Source organism: Capsicum annuum, chromosome 5 (genome assembly GCF_002878395.1).
Source record: "Capsicum annuum cultivar UCD-10X-F1 chromosome 5, UCD10Xv1.1, whole genome shotgun sequence".
NCBI classification, from domain to species: domain Eukaryota; kingdom Viridiplantae; phylum Streptophyta; class Magnoliopsida; order Solanales; family Solanaceae; genus Capsicum; species Capsicum annuum.
In genome coordinates this window covers 81,913,542-81,940,848 of record NC_061115.1, presented here as the reverse complement: position 1 = coordinate 81,940,848, position 27,307 = coordinate 81,913,542, and the positions used below count along the sequence as shown (strand labels likewise).

The 27,307-nt window shown below is 36.4% G+C and overlaps 1 protein-coding gene across 1 annotated transcript in view; it reads right to left on the bottom strand.

Moving 5' to 3' along the window:
- LOC107871885 overlaps positions 1-18,824 on the bottom strand; it is a 48,166-nt gene extending 29,342 nt beyond the window's left edge. Inside the window, exons 1-3 of the mRNA XM_047412154.1 lie at positions 18,678-18,824; positions 18,446-18,582; positions 13,807-13,865 (exon numbers count right to left, since the gene is read on the bottom strand). Of these exons, the coding sequence (XP_047268110.1) occupies positions 13,807-13,865; positions 18,446-18,582; positions 18,678-18,824 (343 nt within the window). The remainder of the gene's footprint in view (positions 1-13,806; positions 13,866-18,445; positions 18,583-18,677) is intronic.
- Between the last annotated feature and the right edge of the window lie 8,483 nt (positions 18,825-27,307).

Here is a 27,307-nt window from a genome sequence, read left to right as displayed (position 1 = left end):
TTGGGAAACCATTCTCTTATGCATGAAAGCATGAAAGCACCTCACAAAAAAACACAAGGACAGATGGAACCTCTATCTAAAAGATTCCTTTATTTATCTTCAAGCCCCTTTTAACCTAATCAAAACCATTCTATAAAGAAATGATAAAAATTGGACAAGAGCTCGAAACAAGACAAATTCCAAACCAATCTCTCCATTAGTTAGACACGATGAGGGTCGACAAGAAGACCTTAGGAAATTTATCCACCACCAAAACTGACCCAAAGAAGGACCTTCCAAGTTAGGGTTTTTAACCAAACAAAGTAATAAAGACACCTCTTTTTGGAGACAAATCTTTGAGTTTTAAGACATGATATAACCTTTCCCTTAATAATTAGGGAACGAAGTCGTCCTCTCATTCATGACCGACTCACTATAGAGCCAAACAATCCTGACAATCTAATAGTAAAAAACACAAGTGCAACCAAATCCATCCCTCAAATAATATCAAATTCCACCAAATTCGAGTTAAAAAATTTCCACTAAGACCATTTTATTACCAACAGATACCACACATCCTCATAGACTCTTTTGACAATCACAGAGTCACCTATCGGGGTAGAATTAAAAGATAAAAAAAGTTCAAAACAACCTTGGGACCAAAACAAAATACACAACCACTAATGAGGTCACATAAGAGAGAGGACCCTGAACCAAATAAACCACACGCATTACAATGAAAGGAGTTTTCAACATACCAATATCGGAGATAGAAGTAACACCCCTAGATCAAGAGCTAAAGAAGTAGCAACGAATATCCTATTTGCCCAAGCATAAACCCTTATGGGACACTTCCGTTTAACCAGGAAACCATGACTCCTTACCTTACCTTTTTCCAATCTCACCTTATTCCTTCTCATACCAATAGGATAAGACTGGCGCGACAAAGCTGTCACTATTTGGGTCAATAGATTAGTAGAATGTTGAAACTTTGCATTAGTAACCTCTCCTTGAGGTAACCGAGAATGAATGCCACCTTCTGAGATAGGGTTAGTGGAAAATGGTGGGACTCCATGAAAAAAATTAGAAGCTACAACCCTTGACCAAGTCTATGCCCCATGAGTTGGACTAGATCCATTTATGTTGTCCTTTAGTAGGACAGTTGAGTTTCTATAAACTCTAGATCTTGAGAAGACATGAGCTAAAGAGTGAACCAAAAAAGATTTAGAGAAGAGTTTAAGACCTCAGACTCCATAGCCCAAAAGTAGAATAACCAAGAAAGTAAAGTATTCCTAAATGCCTCGTAGCCTCCTGATTATAAGTGTGGTGCACGACACACCCATAAAAAAGACTCTACTTGACATGGCTTTGTGGACACCCTATGACACCAAAATCTAAAGCTCTGATACCAACTTAACATGATCCAAACCAAGGCCTTATTGTAATGGGCAATCCCAATCCCAATCCCAATCCCAATTAGGATCGAGAATTGGCCCCATTACCCAACCTAATTTTGTTAATGTATTCACTTAAGAGATTTCTATGTATTCCATAAGGTTTTCAAAATATACTAACCATGACCACTAACGCCTTTACCTTTTAAACCATTCCAAACCATTTTAGACCATGCCAAACATTTAAAGAATTTATAAAATCTAACCCATGAAAAACCTTCCAAAACCATTTATAGTTCCATTACTAAACCAAACCAGGCAAGAGTTCTAATGAAACTTCAATAATAGAGTAAAAACATTCTTTGAGGAATTTTATCAAATATGTTGAGGGCATACCTTTACCAAGACCAAAACCAATGCATAAACTACCATAATTAAGGTTACTAAAGACCCCTTTTGTTAAACCATAACCAACTAATGACCACATATGCAAACCATTACCAAAAATATGTAAAAACTTTGTTTAAACTAATACCAAACCATAAGCATGAAGACCCTCAATAATATTTCAAAATCCACCATTCCTAAACCAATGTTTAAAACACAATATACATGCCTTTATTTTTAATAACAATGAAGGAAGGAGTACATGATTTTTACAAGAAGATTCCAAAGAGAAACATGACTCTTGAGCTGCTTTGAAGAACGCATGAGAAACCCTAGCCTCTAATCTTCCAAGAGTGAGTTTGAGAGAGTATTTGATGTGTTATGATCCTTTAATAAGTGTTATAGAAGGCCATATAGGGTATATAATATGATAACACAAGGGTGGGTTTAGTAGGAGGAAATATCCATACTACCCTTGACTTAATAATTAAAACAAGCCATGTCTAGGGGTACAACTCCCCTTTACCACTCGTATCCAAGGGTACGAGTGGTACCCCAACCCGTACCCAACCTTTCCATGACCTTACCGACTGGTTTTTATATTACTCACTCTCTCTAACTCATACCTAAGGGTTTGAGTAATACCCCCCAACCATACCCACCAACCGTATAGTGGAAAGATTCCTCAAGACAACCTATACATGCACCATACGACTTGCGCTATGCCACTCATATGCTCATATATGACTCTTACCCATATGAGTCATTCCTTGGGTAGTAAATAAGACAAATTTACTACCTAGGTTATGATTAGACCCTCAAGATAGCTCATGATTCATTCCCAAGGGTAAGAGTGACTCCATTGATTTGTACCAAGCTAAAAAGGTCCAAAAATGATGAAATTTAGCAAGGTTCCTATTTTTTTTACAATCGGCAAACTTACCGATCTAAGATCCTTAAAGAGCTAAAAATCCGAGATACCAATACCAATTGAAGGAACCAACCAACCAAGGACCATCCATACCCCCACACATCAGAGATTACCGGATAAATGGACTCATACTAAAGAGCAAGCCTAATTTGATATAGAGTTTACCAAGATACACCACTATAAGAGCTTGAGTGTAACTACACACCACCAATTCCATGTTCAAGCCTATCCAAAGAACAAAGGAGTTAACTTAAGACACCAGGCTCTACTTTTTACATTTATAACAAAACACTATTCCACTTTCATCACCTTTATAATATGGAAACTATGAGTAAAGGACATGAGCAAACCCATATCCAACGATTTATAAACAAAAGTACCCAGTCTATGATTGAACACCAAAATTATGCAATAATGAAACCATGAAATATTCATAAAAACTATGTATCACCAAACCCAACAGAACTATGGTATATCTCCCAACCATAATAATTCAAGCTACCCTTACATACCTGCAGTATGATTTATCCATCAAAAGATCTAACATCATTTATCATTTCACAATAGATTTTCACCATCTATTTGATATGATTTATGTATATGTACATTGGGTTATTATCTTGGTTTTGATTTATATTTTTGGCTTAGTTATTGGTTGGTTTGGGTGATTGGTATTGATTTTTTGGTGGATCAACTTAATTCTGTTAACATCAGATATAGGCTTATCCTAATGTCACCACATTGTTGATATATTGTATGGTTATATGTTGAAGTTCATTCGAGTCAGGGTATATATTGGTTGGTTAGGTTGGGTGTTGGGATGGTCCCTGGTCCGGGTTGGACTCAAGATTGCCCATTACGATCAGGCCCCAGTTTGAGTCGTGTCAAGTTGGTATTAGAGCCTTAGGTTTTAGTATCATAGGGTGTCCATAATATCATGTTGAGTAGAGTCTTACTTATGGGTATGTCATATACCACACTTATAATTAAGAGGCTACAATGCATTTAAGAATGTTCCACTTTTTTGGTTTTTTTACTTTCGAGTGATGGAGTCTAAGGTCTTGAACTTCTCTCTGAATCTTCTTTGGTTCACTCTCTGGATCATGTCTTCTTAATGATCTAAAGTTTGTGGAAACTTACCTGTCCTACTCGAGGACAATATGAATAGATCTAGTCCAACTCATGAAGCACAAACCCATCTAAGGGTTGCAACTTCTAGTTTTCCTCATGGAGTTTTATCGGTCTCCACTGACCCTATCTCAGAAGGTGGTACTCATATTTGGTTACCTCAAGGAGAGGTTACCAATGTTGAGTTTTGATGTTTTATTATTCTATTAGCCCAGATAGTGATAACTCTATCATATCAGTCCAGTTATATTGGTATGGGGAGGAATGAGGTAAGGTTGGTAAATGAGTAAGGTAAGAGGGTATTAGTTTCCTAAACCAAAAGAGAGGCTAAAGGTATAATGGTAAATAGTCCAAAAAAAAGAGTTGGGTGAGCACTAAATCTTATTTTATATCTTTATTCCCTACCTAGATTCATTGGGAGACAGGTGTTTTTAGATTGGTACATCCTTCTAGGGAACAAGGTTCCCAGTCTCAGGCCACTGGGGCCCAATCTGCATTATCCTATCCTCTTTATAGATTTTTTGGTCGGTTACACCGTGGTTTTTGTGATGAAGGAATTGGTGTTTTTGTTGTGGTCAAGTGGGTCACATGCAACGAGAGTGTCCCATAAGGATTGTTGCTTCGGCAAACAGGATATCAATTGCTTCTTCTTTAGTTTTTGCACCCACAGGTGCTACTTCTAGCTCTGATATTGGTTGGGATTATCTCAATATTCTTACTATCCCTCAAAAGTATGAGGCGTCTTATAATTTCGACACTAGTATATTGGAAACTCTTTTCTTTGAGGTCCTCTCTCTTTTGTGGCCCCATTTGTGGTTGTGTATTTTAGTTTTAGTCCCAAGGTTATTTCAGACTCTTTTTTCTTTTGTTTCTACCCTGGTAGGTGACTTTGTAATTTCAAAAGAGTATATGGGAGTGTGTGGTATCTATTGGTAATAAAATAGAATTGGTGGATTTGTTTGACTCGAATGTGGTGTATTTTGATGTCATTCGGGGGATGAATTGGTTGAACTTATGCTTTTCATTATTAGATTGTTGAACTTTTTAGGCTCCTTGGTAAGTTAGTTTTAAAATGGGATAATAGTTTTATTCCCTAGCTATTAAAGGAAAAGTTATATTATATCTTAAACTCGAAGGTTGATCTCCAACGGGTGTCTTTATTATTTTATTTAGGTTAAAGATTCTAACCCGAAAGGTCTTTTTTTACATTTGATTTTAGTGGTGTATAAGTTTCTTGGGGTCCTTTTCAGCGACCCTTATGGCGTCTTTCTAATGGAGAGGTTGGTTTGGGATTGGTCTTGTTTTGAATACTTGTTCAAATTCTATTCTTTGGTATAGAATGGTTTTGATTGGATTAAAGAGGCTTGGAGGTTAATGAAGGGATCTCTTGGATAAAGGTTTCATCAGTTTTAATGTTCCTATGTGGAGTATTTTCACTCTTGAATGCATAAGGGGAATGGTTTTCCCTGGGGTGGACCTTATATGTATATTCCATTTTACATGGGGTATTTTGATAGTATTGAATGGTGGTTAGTAGATCCTAGGCTTGAATGTAGATGCTTGACCTTGGTAAAGAGAGCATGTTAGCTTGGGGATATCAATGTGGGAGTTGCAGGAATAAATTGATGGGTTAGATAAGGTTGATGACTTGAGGAATACAATAGTGGTAAAGTTATGACTTGTAGATCGAACGTTCAGGATGAGCAGATGGATTGGGGGTTAAGTCATTAGACGGGATAGATCATGGAACTAACATGTGTCTTTGTCCCTATACTTGTACTTTATTGTTAGAATTCAATTGATTATTAAATTTATGATTTTAAATGTGGGTTTTGGCATAATTGAGGGCTTTAACATGATTATTCATTTAATTGATTTTCCATGGATTACGATGCATTATTCACACTTATTTATGTTTATGAACATTGTCGGATGCATGAGAATGTTAAATAGATTTTGGGGTACTATGGATTCCCCAATTACTTGGTTTTGGTCTTGATCTTGGAAATTATATTCTCACAAACTATTTATGAAATTTTCATTGAATATAATTTTATCATATGATTTGACTATTCTTAAATCTTTGCATTGCATAAATGATTTAAGGAACATGAATTGATTTTGGTTGGATTCAAATGATTTTGAAAAGGCCTTGGGTGCCATATTTTAATTTTGAATAATTTTGGTTTAATTGGAAACCTTGGAGTCAATTTTGTCTCATGGTTTTTCATGTCTATATTGGGCTCTAGGTACGCATAGGGATGAAGGTTGGTAGTTAATCTAGAATTCTCTTTTAGTGGTGAACTTCAAGGAAAGTTTGAGTTTCATATTCTAGTGACACTCTTCTCTCTTGGTTAAGAGATTATTCTACTAGTGTTGCATGTATTCTTATAGCACTTATGACTAAGGTTCACATTATGCATTCGCCTTGTTCCCTGGATATGAGCCTTGACCTTGTGTTAAGTTACTCATGGTATGTGTGGTTGTATTTCTTTCAGTGTTCAGTCTTAAGGACTCCTTTTATGGAATAGTTTAGTCGGGATGTTTCTTTATTATGGTCTAGGTGGTTATTGTGAAGGACGTCATGCCTATAGTACCGTGTCTTATCTCTGGAATCTTGCCTTGGGAGGCACAGATACCTCTTATAATTTGGTTTCTTGAATGAATTTTCTGATCTTTGGATGGTAGTAGTTTGAAAACATGGTGATCTATTGAAATGAGAAATGTAGAAGCACCTAAGTGGGGAAGATTCTAGGGTGGCTACTAAAAATTAAGGTTTTGGAAAGTGAGGTAAGATTGTTGTCATGAAAAGTGGTTAGGAAAGGAATAGGTGGTGGAAAATCCTTGTGAAAATGATAGAGGGTGCTAGATCTTTTGATGGATAGATCATACCCGGGTATATAAGCGGTAGGCTTGAGTGTTGTGGTTAGTAGATATACCAATAAGCTGTGTAGTGTACCTGAGAGGTCTGGTAAGGCATGGTTTTATGAATTATTTTCATGGCTTAATAGTTGTATGATTTTGGGTGTTCAATTATAGGTTGGGGGTATTGGTTATAGTGGTTGGACATGGTTTGCCCATGTCTTTTACTCATAGTTCTCTTGTTATAATGGTGATGGAAGAGGAGTAGTGTTTGGGGATAGATGTAAGGAGTAGAGCCCGGTGGCTTAAGTTAACTCCTTTTAGCTTTGGTTAGGCTTGAAAGGGAAGTGGTGGTGTATAGTTAGATTCAAGCTCTCGTAGTGATATGTCTCGATAAATTCTAAGTTGAACTGGACTTACTCTCTAGCATAAGTCCATTCATCCGATAATCTATGTTGTGTGTAAGTATGAATGGTACTTGGTTGGTTGGTTCCTTTGGGTGGTATTGGTATCTTAAATTCCTCGTTCTTTAAGAGGGTCCCGATGAGGATCATAGAATGGTAAGTTTGTCAGTTATGAACAAAAGGTGTGGCTTCAGTAAAGGTTCCATGGTGGAACTAAAAGTTCGAGAAAGTTTTTTGGAATAGAAAAAGGGACACGATGTCTAAGTGTTCGTGTTAGTTCTTTTTTTTAGAAATTCGTGCGTAAGGTGTGTGTTCTTCAACATGTCTTTTTTTTTTCTAACTTGGTTAAAGGTAAGGAATGGTTCCTCTTGCATCTTTGTTTTCTAACTTAGTTAGAGATCTGAATGGAAGTGTTGGGGTGTAAGTCGTGCTTGGGGTATGTTATGATCTTCTAATCTTGGGTTGTGTTCTTGTCCCCTATTTCGGTTGGAGGAAAGTTTGATGTGTGTTAATATGTTATGTCATTCTTCTTATTACCCTTACCCATCATTCAAGGATGAATGATCCTAGTGAGAGAGACTAAAATATCCCAAGTCTTGGACCCTTGCAAAATTTTCTTTGGTTTTAGACTTATGGACTTGGTACAGCTCAAGGGTACCACTTGTACCCTTGAATATGAGTTAGGGGTTGTATTGAGGGTTCACTCGTACACTAGTCAGTATGTTTGTCTTGGACACTGCCCAAGATACGGCTCACCATAGTACGAGTCGTATAGAAATATACGAGTGGTGTAAGTCAAGTCATATGGTGCTTGAATGCGTTGTCTTGTGGAATCTGCCCATGGTATAATTGGTGGGTACGATTTAGTGTACCACTCGTACCCTTAAGCATGAGTTAGAGAGGTGTGATTCATATAGGAACCAAAATATAGGGTATTGGCAAGGTCTTGGTTATAAGTTAGGGGTACGACTTGTACCCTAGGATACAGATGGCATGGATAAGTCGTACCCTACTTCGTGGCATGTTTTAATTTTAAGTCAAGGGTAGTTCGGACATTTACTACTTCAAAACCCTTATGTACTCACATTATATAATCCTTGGTAGCCCTTCCTAACACTTGTTAAAGAATTAAAACACTTCACATACTCTCTCAAACTCATTTTTGAAGATTGGAGGCTAAGGTTTCTCAAGTGTTGTTCAAAGGGGCTCAAGAGTCATGTTTCTCTTCGGAATCTTCTTGTATAAAGAATTTACTACTTCCCTCATTGTTAGTTCCAACTAAAGTCATGTGTATTGTGTTTTAAACATTGATTTATGAATCATGAATGGTGGTTTTCAAAATATATGTTGAGGGTTTTGATGCACATTGTTTGGTATTAGTTTGAATTATGTTTTTACATGTTTTTGGTAATGGTTTGTATATGTGGTTATTGGTTGGTTATGTTAACAAAAAGGGCCTTGAGTAACCCTAATTATGGTGGTTTATGCATTGGTTTTGGTCTTGGTAAAGGCATGCCCTTAACATGTTTGATAAAATTCCTAAATGAATGTTTTCACTCTATTGTTGAACTTTCATTGGAACTCTTACATGGTACGTTTGGTAATTGAACCCTAAATGGATTTTTTGGTTTTGCATGGTTTAAATGGTTTGAATGACATAAATGTTTTAAACATTTGGCATGGTCTAAAACGGTTTAGATTGGTTTAAATGGTAAGGTTTTGGTGGTCATTGTTGGTCTATTTGAAAAACTTGTGGGGTGCACGGGAACCCCCCCAAGTGAATGCACTAATTAAATTAGTTTGAATAACGGTTATGGTTCAATTGATAGTGCTTATAGGGTACATGGAATCCCCCAAGTAGTTTAATATGGTAAATGGAAGGGTACATGGGAATCCCTTATCCATAAATGGTTGGTTATGGACAATACTTGCAACTTATGGTCAGTATGGCGATACCACTATTAATGGACTTGGTTGATAACAAATATTTTGGTTGGTTGCTTGGTAATGGTTTAAATTGGGCAATAATGGAGGGGTGTGTAGCAAAGCCGTGGAAGGTGGAGGTCTCGAGGGGACCAAAACTGGAAACTCATATTTGCCGATGTGAGGTTTGGTCCTAGTGACCGTGTGCATGATGTCACACTTTATATTTTGGGAGATGTACAAGTCATCCCAGGTTTTCTTCCCTGGTTGTATGGATTCACGTATCGGGGCCCTTTCAGTGAGGAGAGCTAAACCCATATAGCCCGTGGGTGGTTTAGGACGGCAAAGCTACACAACCCAGGTAAGGGTTTTAGTGGCATACTAAACCCAGTCCACTTTCTCGACATGGTTATGTATATCTATATGTATGGTTGTGTATATGGATGGTTTTTACATAATTTTATAAATGACATTATTTTCTCCTTATCCTAAGTGCATGCTAGAATTCACCCGCAAACTTGTCTTTGGGCAGCTGTGTACCCATGCTATTCAGGAACCGGACATTCTACTCCACCTGCCTTGTGATCGCATTCGGGGACAGTCGATGTTGGATTGAAGTGGTGAGCTTACATAGTTCGAAAGGTATCTATTTTATGTCATGGTTTACTTTATGTAATTTTATCTTTTATAGACTTGGTTTATGGTTATGCCGGGGGCATGTCCCGACTAGATACTTTTTGGTTGGTCGAAAGGCTTTGCATGGACAACTGTGGACTTGGGTATGGTATAGATTGGATATGATTTATATATATGTAGATTAGGTTATTATCTTGGTTTTGATTTATGGTTTTGGCTTGGTTATTGGTTGGTTTGGGTGATTGGTATCGGTTTTTGGGTGGATCGACTTGATTGGGTTGGCCTTGGATATAGGCTTATCCTAAAGTCACCACACTGTTAATACATTATCTAGTTTTATGTCGGAGTTCATTCGACTCAGGGTACATGTTGGTTGGTTAGGTTGGGTCTTGGAATGGTCCTCGGTCTGGGTTGGACTCGAGATTGCCCATTGCAACAAGGCCTTGGTTCGGGTCGTGTCAGGGTTACTTCGGTAGAAATGCCCAACTGTGCCCAAATACATAAACACAATTATAATCAACAGTGTTCCACTAAAAGAAGACAATCAAAATATGGATACCAATCCCACGACCTGGTAATATTAGTACAAGAGCTTCTAAGTATGATAATAGAAAATACAACCCATAAGTCTAAAATAGTCAATACATTCGTCTCGAATACAAAAGACTGAACAAGGATAAAGGGAAATGGGAGACACAAAACTCCAGGAGCTCACCCTGTCTCCGGAAGATCAACACCACACAATCTTAACTCTTTGGCGGCAACTAGTACTCAGGTCTGCATAAAAAAGGTACAAAAATGTAGTACCAAAATAACGTGTACTCAGTAGGCATCATCGGCTGACCGAGCTAAATCTATATATAAATATAATATAAAGCAAGATAATATCTCTAAGTCAAGGTACAGAAACAAACCTGAATCATCTTCATTATCAGTGTATAAAATAAATGATCAAACTAGAATGATAATACGACATATCATATCTATACACGCCAATACCATCATATATAAGGAGTAAATGATCCGAAAGTGTACACTGAGGCTAATACGATTACAACCTCGTAAATACCAAGTTGGCGTACAAACACCATTGGAGCATAAAGAAAAAGAACTCATCACGGCGTCCCATACCATCGAGAGTACACCCAAAAGAACATAACGTAAATTACTGATCATGGCGTTCCATACCACCAGAGAGTGCGTCAAAGGATCAAATCATCAATGTATATAGCTATATAACCAACTTCTCCTTTTCCATAGTTTTCCAAATTACCATCAACGGCTATTTTCCCACATCCATAATCATCAACCAACACCGTAATTGAATAACATATATCAAAGTACTAATATCCATAACCATATCACCATATAGATATCTATATCATCAATATACTCTACCTACTCATTATTAGCTAACCAATGATTATTAATAAACCACCAATTCGTTAGTCATCAATGACCTCTAATTATTAGCCTAATTGATTCCTTACATAATCTTTATTCACAGGATGACATCTAACCATTATTCACTAAATAGCCAACATTCAACATCTAGTCAAGATTCACTACTAGAACATAGACGCCATTTAACCAATGATCATTTCTAATCATCACAATCACACTACTCACTAGCTAGAAAAGGCCCTAATCATCATTTGAACACTTATTTGTCTATCAGCTAACGTCTCTTATTATCTAGCATCATTTAATCTACAAATCCTCATTTAACAACTAATCAACATCATAACCTAGTCATCAATATCACAAACCATCACCAATGCTAACCTATGATAATCTTTAGACACATAACAACCATAATTGCTAGTTACTACATTTCAACTAAACAAGGTTCATTAACTAGTACTCTAGATTTCTAGCCATCAAGTGGTATAAACACTTAATAGCCAACTAGCTACCACATAGCTCATTCTAATAGGTAAAATTCCTTCATTAATCCATTTATTCAAGGATAAATACACCCACTAGGTGAATTCTTAATTCTATGCAAGATTTCACTTACCAACTAGTCTTAACTCAATATTCGACATATTCTACTTCTACTTACTATATAGCACTAACATGAGCTACGCCACTTAGCAAGTGATTAGTATGGAAGAATTATAACTGACATCCCAAGAAAATCATCATACCCTCAAAGTAAATATAGATGTAATCATATAAAGGCATAACCATACATAAACATATATATGCTTACCATACATAACATCGTTATATCCCCCAGACTTGCCAGGCATCATCATATCATCAATATATCCTCCGGACTTGTTGAGTATCATCATATCATCAATACATCCTCCAAACTTGTTGGGTATTATAATATCTTCAATACATCCTCCGTAGTTGACGGGTATCATTATATCATCAATATATCCTCCGAACTTGCCAGGTATTATCATATCATGAATATGTCCTCTGGACTTGCTGGGTATCGTCATATCACTAATATATCCTCTGGACTTGCTGGGTATCATCATATTATTAATAAATCCTCCAAAATATTTGGGTATCATTATAACATCAATATATATGTACAAATAGATCAATAATAAATGCAAGTCCAACAAGGGATAGAGTGAAAGAGAAGGAAGGAAAGACATACCATCGTACCTCATTATTTATTATCAACACAATATATTAATAGGTGCATGAACATGTGAATTCATATAATATGAATACTCAATATATTACCGGTCTTAACCTAATCATTAGCAAGGTTAAATACAAAGTCATAGTTATATCTTCTAGAGTCCTTTTTATTAGCATGATCTGCATTATTAGCACACAAGAGGATTTTTAGCACAAACATTAGTTAGTCACTAGGCTTGAACATAATATGAGAAATAACATAATCTAAGGCTCACATGGTAATTTAGTCAATGGCTTAAGTGATAGCATAGTCATGGGCTCAATCTATAAGTCATTGCATTGCTATACAAGCATTATCAATAATTAGCAACCAATCATGCACTTCATTTCCAATACCAACATCATGAATAAACCATTTATCAGTGTTAGCCATCATATTACTAAAGGCACATCCTATGCGTTTAACAAGTATCTAGGTCCCTAATAAAACCACATAGTCCAAGCTTAAGGCAAGTCAAGCTTCACTTTTAATACACCCAAATTCCTCTTCAAGTCTAACTTCTACCAGGGACTAAGCTAAGCCATCTAAGTCATGTATAGAGGTCTATCAATCCACATTAGTTCTATAGTACAATTCTTCCTCAAGTATTGCTCTTAATTCATCCAAAACATCTAGGGCAATTTTCACAACTATGCACAACTAAGGTCAACTTACTCTTTAATATAAGTGACAAGGTCCCTCCCGTCTAACTAGAACAACTAGAGAATTCTTATGCTATTCATGAGATAAATAGTCCAACTAACCAAGGTTCTAGTCTATAGGTCAAGTATCACACTTTATGAGTTCAATAGCCTAAGTGCTTTAACTAATCCCAAAATTACCATCTATCTTTCCAACAGCTAAAACCCCTACCACTCTTAACAAGATATCAAAGTCATACTATAATAAAGAATTTAACCAGAAGTAAGCCTAGCCTACCTCAAATCTAAATATAGCTCACGAATCAACAACCTTTGCTTTCCCTTTCTGCAAAGCTTCATCAAGGAGCCAAGCTATCAAAACACAATCTATGCGTTATTACAAGAATATTAATACCCATATTGCACCATTATGCTTCGGGTCCAAAACGATACCAAACACCTCCAAGTGGGTTCCACATATGGAAAATGAGCTTTCGAGACTAACCCATTGTTCAAATACCATTAGGGAGTTATATCCCTCAAGAATTTGGTGCAAACTAAGCATATTTGGGCTAAAGTCAAGTTCTCAAGCCATTTGGGATTTTGGGTCAAATAGTCAAGAATTCAACACTAAATTGAAGGATTCATTCCTTAGATTCGTTGTTAATCATGAATATGCAAGTTATTCAAGCTTCCAATCAACACCCAAGACTCAATTTGTGAACTACATACTTTATTAGGGTTTATGGGGCTCAAAGCAATGGCAGAAAGGCCAATTCTCGACAAAAAAGGCATTTAAATACCCCTTCCCAGGTCCTCGGTTCACGTGATCACATGAAGGTGGGCTGCAATTGCAGCATCGCAATTGCGGTACCTTCTGCTGCACCAGATGAAAACTTAAACTTGGAGTAAATTCCAAGTTTCAGCCAATACCTAAGGATGCATCAAAAATCCAATATGAGCAAGCGAAATATGAAACCACACTAATTTTGACATTCTGGACACATTGGAAAAGTCATACTTTCCATCCGAGGTCGGTTTGACGTTATGTGGGCCCCATACTTGAATTTTCAATTTATCAATATTTTGACTAATAGATCAAAATACGTTCGGGTACAGTGGGACCCAAACCCAAGGTCTTCCTAATATAATATCTATATTCCAAAGCTGCTGGCGCAGTTAAAATTCATATTTGATATTAGTTTACTGAGGTTTTTTCCCTGGGGCTATTTGGAACTAGCGACGACTTTTAAATAGGAAAATAGTTCTAAAAACCAAACAAACTACCATGTAACCGAAATATCAGTTCTAGCAGTCATAAATGACTTGGGGAAGTTGTAATGGTGAAAATAAATAGAGTCATGAGAAATAACTTGAAGGATCATTACAATATCCACTACTAAGAAACTTTCGTCCCCAAATGTTAAAGATGAAGAAAATACCTGAAGCTTCAAACAGGTGAGGATATTGGGTCCACATATCGCTCTCAAGCTCCCAAGTGGCCTCCTCCACTGGGCAGTGCCTCCACTGAAACTTAATTATAGGAATCTATTTGGTACACAACTGCCTCATGTCACTAGCTAAAATAAGCATGGGTTCCTCCACAAAGGTCAACTGTTCATCCAATTGGACTAAGTCCCACCTAAGCACATGAGATAGATCAGGAATATATTTTCGCAACATGGAGACATGAAAAATCGGATGAACAACAGTAAAACTTGGAGGCATGGCTAACCATAGGCCACTTTGCCACTTGCGCGGTGAATCTCAAAAGGACCAATATACCGAGGTTTGAGCTTACCTTTCCTTTTAAACCTCATCACACCACTCATAGGTGAAACACAAAGGAACACACGATCACCAACTTCGAATCTCAAGGTACGGAGCCTACGGTCAGCATAGCCTTCTGCCTACTCTAGGCTGCTCTTAACCTATCTTGAATCACCTTGACTCTATCTAATGTGTCCTGAAACAATTCTGTACCACGAGGTCTCACCTCAAAAGTCTTAAACTATCCTATCAAGAATGATATCTCCTGCCATACAAAGCCTCATAAGGCATCATCTCAATACTTGAATGATAGTTGTTATTGTATATGAACTCTTCAATGCTAAGTACTGATCCCACTGTCCTCCAAAATCCATAACACAGGTTCAGAGCATAACTTTAAGCACCTGAATAGTCTGCTCGAACTAACCATCAGTATGCAAATGAAAAATGGTACTCAAATCCACTCGAGTACCTAACTCTTCCTGGAACGCTCTTTAAAATTGCAAAGTAAACATAGAACCACGATCTGATATGATTGAAATGGGCACCCCATACAAATGAATTATCTCCAGAACATAATTATGTACTAAATTTTCAGCACTGAAGGTCATCTGAATAGGAATGAAATATACCGACTTGGTCAAACGATCCACAATAACCCAAATACCATTAAGACCACGTGAAGTATGAGGTAAACCACTATTGAAATCTATAGTAATTTATTCCTATTTTCACTTGAGAATGGGCAACCTATGAGTCATTCCTCCAAGATGTAGATGCTCGGCCTTAACTTGTTGACCACATAGGCAACAAGCCACAAAGTCTGCCAAGTTTATCTTCATACCATCCCACTTGTAATGCTACCTCAAATCTCTATTCATCTTAGCAGTACCGGGATGAATGGAATATCTAGAAATATATGCCTCATAAAGAATTTGAATCAAGTCATCAAGTCGAGGAACACAAATATGACCCTGGAATCTCAAGATACCCTCAAAATCTATGATATGCCTCTCAGACTCACCACTTACCACCTGATCACGGAGGAAACACAGCTTGCTATCCTCATATTGACGATCATAAATCACTCAAATAGGGTGGACCTCGCCTCCACATAAGCCAAAATCCTTGTAGGATCCAAAGTATCAAGGTGAACCATCAAATTGGCTAAGGACTGAATGTCCCGTGCATTGGCCTTTGAGAAACTGATATGCATGCATAGCTACCCATACTTACTGCCTTGCTACTCAAGGCATCAGCTACCATATTTGCCTTACCCGGATGATATAAGATGGAAACATCATAGTCCTTTAGCAACTCCATCCATACACATTGTCAAGTATTAAGCTCTCACTGGGTCATAAGATGCTGAAGGATGTGATGATCAGTGAAAATCTCACAATGCACCCCATACACATATTGCCTCCAAATTTTGAGTGCAACAACTACTGCCACTAACTCTAAATCATGAGTAGGGTTATTGTGCTCATGCACTTTAAGCTGTCTAAAAGCATAAGTGATGACACAACCCTGCTGCATCAAAACACAACCAAGACCAATACCCAAAGCGTCACAAAACATGGTGAATCCCTCACCCTCAACAAAAAGAGTTAACACTGGAGCAGAAGTAAGATAATCCTTGAGCTCTCCAAAGCTCAACTCACACTCCTCTGACAATCGAAAAAGAACTTCCCTTTGAGTCAATCTAGTCATAGGGGCTGAAATAGTGGCAAAGCTCTCAACAAAGTGCCTATAATAATCGGGCCAAACCAATGAATCTATGAACCTTAGTTGAAGACGTAGGCCTAGCCCAATCATGAATCATCGAAATTTTTGTTGGGTCTACCATGATACCAGCTTTAGATATCATATTTCCAAGGAATGGCATTGACTTAAGCCAAAACTCACATTTACAGAACTTGACCAAAAGCACATGATCTCGCAAGGTTTGGATAAAGATCCTTAAATATTACACATGCTCCTTACTACTCCTCAAATACTCAAGAATTCATCAATGAACATAATAACAAAGGAGTACAGATAGGGCCTGAACACATAATTCATCAAATCCATGAATGTGGCTGGGGCATCAGTCAGCCCGAAAGACATTACCAAGAGCTCATAATGACCATAACGGGTCTTGAAAGCAGTCTTTGGGATTTTCTCAACCCGAATCCTTAGCTGATGATGACCGAATCTCAAATTGATCTTAGAAAACATGGTTGCACCCTAAAGCTAGTCGAATAAATCATCGATGTAAGGCATAGGATAAAGGTTCTTCACAGTCACCTTATTAAGATGCCTATAATTAATACCCATATGCATAGAGCCATTTTTATTCTTTACAAACTGTACAGGAGCTCCCCATGAGGATACACTTAATCTAATAAAATCCTTACCAAGAAGATCTTGAAGCTTAGAATTTAGCTCCTTAAGCTCGGTATGGGCCATATGGTAAGGTGCCATAGAAATAGGTAAGGTCAATAGAAAACTCAAGCTTACAGTCAGGGGGAATACCAGATAGGTCGGTAGGAAACACATCAGAGAACTCATAAACAACAGGAACAAAGTCAAGTGACGGACTCTCTTTACGAGTATCACATATATAAGCAAGATATGAATCACAGCCTCTCGATATAAGTTTTCTAGATCAAATATAAGAATAATCCCTATCATCTCATGGCTAATCGCTTTCTGCTATATGATTGGGGGTACGCCGGGCATGAATAAGGTAATGATCTTGGCAAAATAATCCATGATCATGTAATAGTTGGATTACCAGTCCATACCTAAAATCACATTGAAATTAAGCATAACCAGAATAATAAGATCGGCATAAGTATCAGCATCACTAATTGTCACAACACATGATCTAAATACTTGATCCACTACTAAAAATTCACCCACGAGAGTAGACACATATAATGATGCAGATAATAAATCATTAGTCAAGTCCAACTGTGGTGCATAATAAGCAGATATATAAAAATAAGTGGATCCAAGATCAAACAAAGCAAGAACCGACTCGCTTCACACCAAAATCATACCTATAACTACATCATCCATAGTCTTAGCCTCAGGTCTAGCGGAAAATGCATATAACTGACCACGTCCGCCACCTAGCTGGGAACGTGGACAACCTTCTGTCCTACCTGAGTACCACCTCGAGCACCCTGATAACTACCTCTATGACCTCGTGAACCACCTGAGGGATAAACTATCTAAATAGGGGTAGCACCCTGGGCTAGAACAAATATCGCCCCACGACTAGGGCATTCTTGCAAAAAATGATTAGAAAGACCACAAGTAAAACAAGAGTCACAAGCAGAACCAAAAATCATAGATCCAGCTAAACCGGAGTAACCACAACGTCTAGCACGACCCATAGATGAAACTCTCAAAGATTGATCACCGCCCTTACCAGCGTGACCATTAGTACCAAATCAACCTCTGTCAGTAGTCTGAAGAGCTGCCAGAACTGGTCGAGTAGTCTGAACTTGAGGATAAAAATATGGATGCGAAGGATATGTAACATGAGAAATACCACCTCTGAATCGAGAACTACTACTGCTCCCACCAAATATGCCCTGGTACTTAGGCCTTTTATCACGACCCTCATGATGCATGTCTTCTATCACTCTAGCATGATCTAAAAACTCCACAAAGGTCCTACCTGTAGTCTCGGTCCTCTCATAAAGCAGTAAACTCTCTCATACCCAGTATCCAAAATAGAAGTCTCATACCTGGTCGACTCATCAAAATGGGCCTCAAACTTAGTGATTGTCATAGAACCTTTCTTCAATATGGTGAACTGATCCTTCAGTCGATCTCTAAGGCTGCGCGACATATACTTCTTTAAGAGTGTCTCGAAGAACTGAGTCTATAATAGGGGAGAAGATCCAACTGACTTAGAACTCATAAAACCTCTCCACCAGTGTCGAGCAAATAAACCAACTAAAATATGGTGTAATCTACACCACGAGTATCAACAAGGCCTAATCCACAGAGCCTATCCTTGAAAGCAGTGAGAAACTTAAATGCATCATCTCCAGGAGAACTAGAAAATCTAGGCAGAGTTAACTTCAAAAATCTATGCAGCATCTTTTGCTCCTCAGCAGACATAGCAGGCTAGGTCGCAACTGGCTAAGAAGCCATTGACTGAACAACTGCTGACAGAGAAGAAACTTAACTCCAGGAGCTACAGTTGCAGGCTGTACTCCTACCCCAATAGTCTGTGCACCATCTGATGACGCACCACCAATAATACCTAATAGTTGAATCAAGGCATCTTTAAGCAATGGAGAGGAAATATAACTTGGCAAAGCCTGGACTGGTCCCTGGACCACCTCTAGCTGCGGTAGAGAAATCTTTGGCTCAAGTGCAAGAATGGGTTTGGGGGAGACGGTCCATCCTGGTCCCTAACTGGGGACACCTCATGAGGCTATCCTTGAACAGAAGTAGGATCCCTAGGCTCAATCTCATAATCCCCATCTCACATAGAGGTAGCATGTGTCCTTGGCATCTGCAAAAGAGTAAAGTCAAGGAAATATTTTACAAACCAACTCAGACTCTTAGCACGATATGAGTGAAAGAAGTGAATGACTCTTAAGAATGTTCCAAAGATAGGAAACGAACGTCAACGTTCTGATTCACAGGATTCTATTAGACACTTGCTCTTGTACCAACAATATCATTAAAACCAAGGCTTTGATGCCAATTTATCATGACCCAGTTCATGAATCATGATGGTACCTACTAAAAACCATAGTTGGTAAGGCAACATTATGACTCGAAGCTAAGGCAATGGGTTACTTTAGTAGAAATTCCTAACGAGGCTCAAATACACAAACACAATTATAATCAACAGTGTTCAACTAAAAGAAGACAATAAAAATATAAATATCAATCCCACGACCTCGTAATATCAGTACAAGAACATCTAAGTATGATAATAGGAAATACAACCCATAAGTCTAAAATAGTCAATATATCCATCTCAAATATAAAAGACCAAACAAGTATAGAGGGAAGCAAGAGACTCGAAACTCCAGGAGCTCACTTTATCTTTGGAAGATCAACACTGTACGTTCTCAACTCAACGGCAGCAACTAATGCTCGAGTCTACACTAAAAAGGTACAGAAGTATAGTATGAGTACTAAAATAATCGGTACTCAGTAGGCATCATCGATCGACTGAGCTAAATTATGATATAAAGATGATATAAAGCAAGATAATATCTCTAAGTTAAGGTACAGAATCAAACCTGAATCATCTTCATTGTCACTATATAAAATAAATTATCAAACTAGAATGATAATATGACATATCATATCAATACACGCAAGACCATCATATATAAGAAATAAATAATCCAAAAGCAAAAAACGACACTAATATGAATACAAATGCATAATTACCAAGTTGGAGACAAATATCCATTAGAGCATAAAGTAAAAGAAGTCACCACGGCATCCCATACCACCAGAGAGTACAACCAAAAAACATAACTTAAAGAACCCATCACGATGTCCTATACCATCGGAGAGTGCATCAAAGGATCAAATCATCAATATATATAGATATATAACCAACTTTTTCTTTTCCATGGTTTTCCATATTCCCATCAATGGCTATTTGCCCATATCTATAATCATTAACCAATACCCTAATGGAATAACATATATAAAGTACTAATACCTATAACCATATCACCATATAGCTATCTATCTCATTAATATACTCTACCTACTCATTATTAACTAACTGATGATTATTAAAAAACTACCAATGCACTAGTCATCAATGACCTCTAATTATTAGGCTAACCGATTCTTTACATAATACTTATTCACGAGATGACATCTAACCATTAATCACTAAATAGACAACATTCAGTACTAAGTCAGGATTCACTACTAGACCATAGAAGCCATTCAACCAATGCTCATTTCTAATCATCATAATCGTACTAGTCACTAGCTAGAAAAGGTCACTAATCATCATTTGAACATTTATTTATCTATCAACTAACGTCTCTTATTATCTAGCATTATTAATCTACAAATCCTCATTTAACAACTAATAGCCATCATAACCTAGTCATCAATATCACTAATAATCACCAATGCTAACCTATTAAAATCATCAGTCACGTAACAACCATAATTGCTAGTTACCACATTTTCACTAAACAAGGTTTATTAACTAGTATTCTGGACTTATAGCCATCAAGTGATATAAATACTTAATAGCTAACTAGCTACCACATAGCTCATTCTAATAGGTATCATTCCTTAATTAATCCATTTATGCAAGGCTAAATACACCCACTAGGTGAATTCTTAATTCTACACATATGTATTCATATGGTATAAACACCCAATATATTACTGGGCATAACATAATCATTAGCATGGTAAAATATAAAGCCATATTTATATCTTTTAGAGCCCCTTTTTATTAGCATAATTCACATTATTAGCACACAAGAGGATTCTTAGCACAAACATTAGTTAGTCACTAGGATTGAACATAATATGAGTAATAACATAATCCAGGGCTCACATGGTAATTTAGTCAATGACTTAAGTGATAGCATAGCCATGGGATTAATCTATAAGACATTTCATTTCTATCCAAGCATTATCAATAATTAGCAACAATCATGCACGTTATTTCCAATAGCAACATCATGAATAAACTATTTACCGGGATTAGACATCATATTACCAAAGGCACATCCTATGCATTTAACAAATATCTAGGTCACTAATGAAAGCACATAGTCTAAGCTTAAGGCGGGTCAAGCTTTGCTTCTAATACCCTAAATTTCTCTTCAAGTCTAACTTCTACCCGAGACTAAGTTAATCCATCTAAGTGATATCTTAAAGGTCTATCAATCAACATTAGTTCTATGGTACAATTCTTCCTCAAGTATTACTCTTAATTCATCTAAAGCAACTAGGGGCAATTTTCCTAACTATGCACAGCTAAGGTCAACTTACTCTTTAATATAAGTAACAAGGTCCCTCCCGTCTAACTAGAACAACTAGAGCATTCTCATGCTATTTATGAGATAAAAATTTCAACTAACCAAGGTTCTAGTCTATAAGTCAATCATCATACTTTATGAGTTCAATCCCAAACATTACCATCTACCTTATCAACACCAAAATCCCCTCCCAATCTTAACAAGATATCAAAGTCATACTATAATAGCTTAATCTAACAAGAAGTAAGCCTAGCCTACCTAAAATCCGAATATAGCTCACAAACTGACAACCTTTGCTTTCCCTTTTCGCGAAGCTTCTTTGAGGATCCAAGCTATCAAAACATAATCAATGCATTATTATGAGAATATCAATACCCGTATTGCACCATTGTGCTTTGGGTTCAAAACAACATAAAAAAAACCTAGGTGGGTCCCACATATAAAAATGAGTTTTCAAGATCAACCCATTATTCAAATACCATTAGGTAGTTATATCCCTCAAGAATTTGGTGCAAACTAAACATACTTGGGCTAAAGTCAAGCCCTCAAGCCATTTGGGCTTTTGGTCAAATAATTAAAAATTCAACACTAAAATTAAAGATTCATACCTTAGATTCATTGTTAATCATGAATATACAAGTTATTCAAGCTCACAATCAACACACAAGACTCAATTTGTGGACTACACACTCTATTACAGTTTATGGGACTCTAAGCAATAGGAAAATGGCCAATTGTCAACAAAAATGACATTTAAATACCCCTTCCTAGGTCCTTGGTTCACATAATTGCAAGCACACGAGCCGCAATTGTGATGTTGCAATCGTGATACAGCCGTGATTGCGGTACCTTCTGCTGCACCAGATAACAGTTGAAACTAGGAATAAATTCTAAATTTTGGCCAATGCCTCAGGATGTATCCGAAATCCAATATGAGCAAGCAAAATATGAAACCATATTTATTTCAACATTTCAAATGCATTGGCAAATTCAGATTTTCCATCCGAGGTTATTTCAACCATATGTGAGCCCCACACCCAAATTTCTAATTTATAAACATTCCAACTAATAGGTCAAAATAAATTCGAGTGTAGCGAGACCCAAACCAAAGGTATAACAAACCTAAAATTGATATTTTAGAGTTGCTGGCAAAGTCAGAATTTGCATCCAATATCATTTCACTAAGGTTTTTGCTCGGTGTCCATTTGGAACTAGCAATGACTTCTAATAGGAAAATGGTTCTAAAAACTAAACGAACTGCCGGATAATTGAACTATCAGTTCCAACAAGTCATAACTAACTTGGGACAGCTATGGAAAAGCTCTAATGATGAAAATAAGAGGAGTTAAAAGAAATAACTTGAAGGGTAGTTACATATATGTTGGTCTATAAGCATAAAGAACATGTGTTATATAAGCCTAGCTTTTTCCAGCAACCTGTATCTTGATTCTTAGTTTCACAAATGTTAGCAACACACTTATTGATCTCTTAGAATATCTTCCTCCACTTATAAGAGCCACCATGAATTTTATTATTCCTTCACTGCCATAGAAATACGAGAATAACAATAGGCATCATCTGGTACATTGTTTTCACTCAAGAATTACCATGTTCCCCCTCCACAATCTTATACTTGCTTCACATTAAGTCTAATATTAATTACAGATATTGTACCATAATATGCAAGTTATTCAAGCTCACAATCAACACATAAGACTCAATTTGTGGACTACACACTCTATTAGGGTTTATGGGACTCTAAGCAATAGGAAAATGGGCAATTCTCGACAAAAAGAGCATTTAAATACCCCTTCCTAGGTCCTTGGTTCACATAATTGCAAGCATACGGGCCGCAATTGCGACATTGTGATTGTGATACACCCGCTGCTATTATGGTACCTTCTACTGCACCAGATGACAGTTGAAACTAAGAATAAATTCTTAATTTTGGCCAATGCCTCAGGATGTATCCGAAATCCAATATGAGCAAGCAAAATATGAAATGATATTTATTTCAATATTTCAAACGCGTTGGCAAATTTAGATTTTCCATCCAAGGTTATTTCAACCATATGTGAGTCCTACACCCAAATTCCTAATTTATAAACATTCTAACTAATAGGTCAAAATAAATTCGAGTGTAGTGAGACCCAAACCAAAGGTATAACAAACCTAAAATTAATATTTTGGAGCTGCTGGCATAGTCAAAATTTGCTTCCAATATCATTTCACTAAGGTTTTTGCTCGGTGTCCATTTGGAACTAACAATGACTTTTAAAAGGAAAATGGCTCTAAAAACTAAACGAACTGCCGGATAATTGAACTATCAGTTCCAACAAGTCATAACTAACTTGGGACAGCTATGGGAAAGCTCTAATGATGAAAATAAGAGGAGTCACAGGAAATAACTTGAAGGGTGATTACATATATATTGGTCTATAAGCATAAAGAACATGTGTTATATAATCCTAGTTTTTTCCAGCAACCTGTATCTTGATTCTTAGTTTCACAAATGTTAGCAACACACTTATTGATCTCTGCGAATATCTTCCTCCACTTATAAGAGCCACCATGAATTTTATTGTTCCTTCACTGCCATAGAAACACGAGAATAACAATAGGTATCATCTGGTACATTGTTTTCACTCAAGAATTACCATGTTCCCCCTCCACAATCTTATACTTGCTTCACATTAAGTCTAATATTAATTACACATATTGTACCATAATAATACTACCATACTTTCTCTGTTGTCTCCCCTTTTAAGAATAAATGGTCAATGGTTTCCCCATTAAGAATATTATAACATGCACAATCTCTAGAAATATTAGGTCCTCACTGATTCATAAGAGTTTCCATTGGTATCTTTCCCAAGAAAATGATCCAAGTAAGAAATAAGTACTTAAAAGGAACTCCTTGGAACCAAATGGATTGCAAATCTTCACTAATATCTAATCTATGCCTTAATATATCCCAAACACTTTTGGTGGTGAATTTACTAATACTAGTTATGTATATCGTGGTTTATCACATACATTCTTATATTGTACAAGATTCAGCTTTGTTCTGACATGGTCAACCATATCTTTTGGTCCAACTTCCTGTATTTTCTCAAAATTCTAGCCTTGTTTCTCTAAAACCCCCTAATATCCTTCAAGGGATGACAAGTCAAAACATTAGAAGGCTGCAGGAACAATGAGCCAGTGTTAGTCCAGTTGTCAAACCAACTAGTAGAGGTACCATTCTTGGGCTCCACCATAGAAAAATCTTAATCTTCTCCTTATTTCTATCATAGCCTTCCACACTAGTGAACCAACCTTTCATTGAACTAAAGTAGGGATTTGTTTCTTGCAATATTTGTTGCATAAAAAGTTAGTCCACAAATTATATTATGTTCTAAATCTCCATCATAGTTTAGCAAAACGTTCTTGAGAAATATCACTAAGGCCTCGTAAAGCCTAGCCCTCTTCTTTTTCATGAAAACACACATTCTCCCATGCAGACCAATGCTTACTTCTTTCATTCTTTTTATTATACCAAAATATTTTTTCAAGAAATTTATATAGCTCTTTGATAACACACTTTGGAAGAACATTTTCAGATAGAACATAAACTGGGATGCTCTACTAAATACTTGTCAAAAGCACCTTTTTACCTCCATATGGTAGCATCGTTCTCTTTCATACCTAAAGTTTACCTTTTATTCTATCAAGAAGATTAGCATAGTGCTTTTTACTCTTCTTTGTGTAGGAAATAGGACAACCTAGGTATTTTAAAGAATAAGACCTATTGACCATACTTGTTTCTGCTCAACCATCAATACTTAACTTTTATCCAAATTTTGACACATATAGAAAAAGATCTTATTCTTGTTCACCTTTTGAACTGACTGTTGCTTAGATTTCTACAAAATTTGCATAATTTTATCAATAGAATAACCATTAGAGGAAGAAAAATTTATACTATTATCAGCATAAGCTAGATTATTTAAGTTTGAGCTCTATTTAGGTATTCCATATCCCACATAACAAGGATCTTCAAAAAGTTGATTAAGAATCCTAGTTATCACCTCAACAGAAGAATTGGGAAAAAATAATCCCCTTATTTAATCCCTCTAGTAGAGTGAAAAAAGCCTACTGTTTGCCCATTCATCAAGATGGAGTAGTAGTTATTTGAGATCAACCTCTAAATCACATTACTACCTTGTTATAAATATTTCTTTTCCTTAGAACATTTACCAAGAAGAACCAGGAAACTCTGTCATATGCTTTTTCCATATCTAGCAGCACCACATAGCTAGTTTTCCTCTCTTACCAATATTTATAATCAACTCTTGTGTCAAAAACACATTCTCAATGATACTTCTATACTTTATAAAACTTGATTGATTGGGAATTAAGTCTAGGATGAAGGATTTCAAATCTATCATGAGTAATTTTTGATAGAATCTTATTTATAAAATTAGTTAAACTAATAGGCCGCAAATATGAAAAAGATTGCATATTATCTTTCTTTGAAATAAGGACTAAATTAGTATGAGGAATAAATTTATGGAGAGTATTTCCTGCAAGAGAATTAGCAACCATTCTAAAAATGTCAGGCCCTATGATGCCCCAGCAAGATTAATAAAAGCACTAGAAAGACCATCTTTTCCACATGCACTATCCCCATTAAGTCTAAACACAACCTTTCTCACTTTATCCTCCCTGGGTATAGCCTCCAGAATAATGTTTTCCTCATTTAATATGAGCTCAGGGATATCATTTAATAGATAAAAGTCATTAGCTTTCTTATCTTTTGTGAATTGCTTCAACTAAAAACCAATAGCTGCATCTGCTATATGTTTATCTTTTTCCAGCCAATTGACTTATTCATCTTGAATTCTGCTTATCTTCAACCTGTTCCTTTTTCCTTTAACTATCTATGAAAGAATTTGATAGTTCTATCTCCACTTGTAAACCATTCATATCCAGCCTCTTGTTGCCAATAAATCTCTTCCAGGTTCAAATATTTGATATACTTTATTTTTTCTCTTTGCATCACTGTCTTATTTTTTAGAGTAGGAAAATTTTCAAAAAAAATTTCTTTAATTCTGCCTATCTCCTCTCTAATTAATCATTGCTAAAAAATATTCCCACAAGTCTTGTTACTCCATAAGGTAAGAACCTTATTGATTTGTTTTTATTTTCCTCTTGAAATTAATGAATGAATTGTTTGAATAAGCTGAATTCCAATTTCTTCTCACCACCTCTTTAAAATTCTCATGATCAATCCAAAACTTAAGAAACTTAAAAGTCTTCTTGACATGATTAACACTATTATCACAGTTCATGAATAAAAAGGAATAAACATATCCATCTCTAGGTATATGTTCCATACAAACTTAGTAAAAACCTCCTTAAAATTTCCATTAGCAAGCACCTTATCCTATCTCTAAAAATACAATTTTTTGTTTCAGATTTAGTAAAATTTGTATTGTTCAACAATAACTTTAAACACATGTTCAAACTAACATAAGAAAAGTCAAATGAAGTTGTAACTCCGTATTTACAACTTTGAACTTCAATAGAAAGTTCAACTCTTCTTATGAAAATCAACAAGATAAAGTTTAA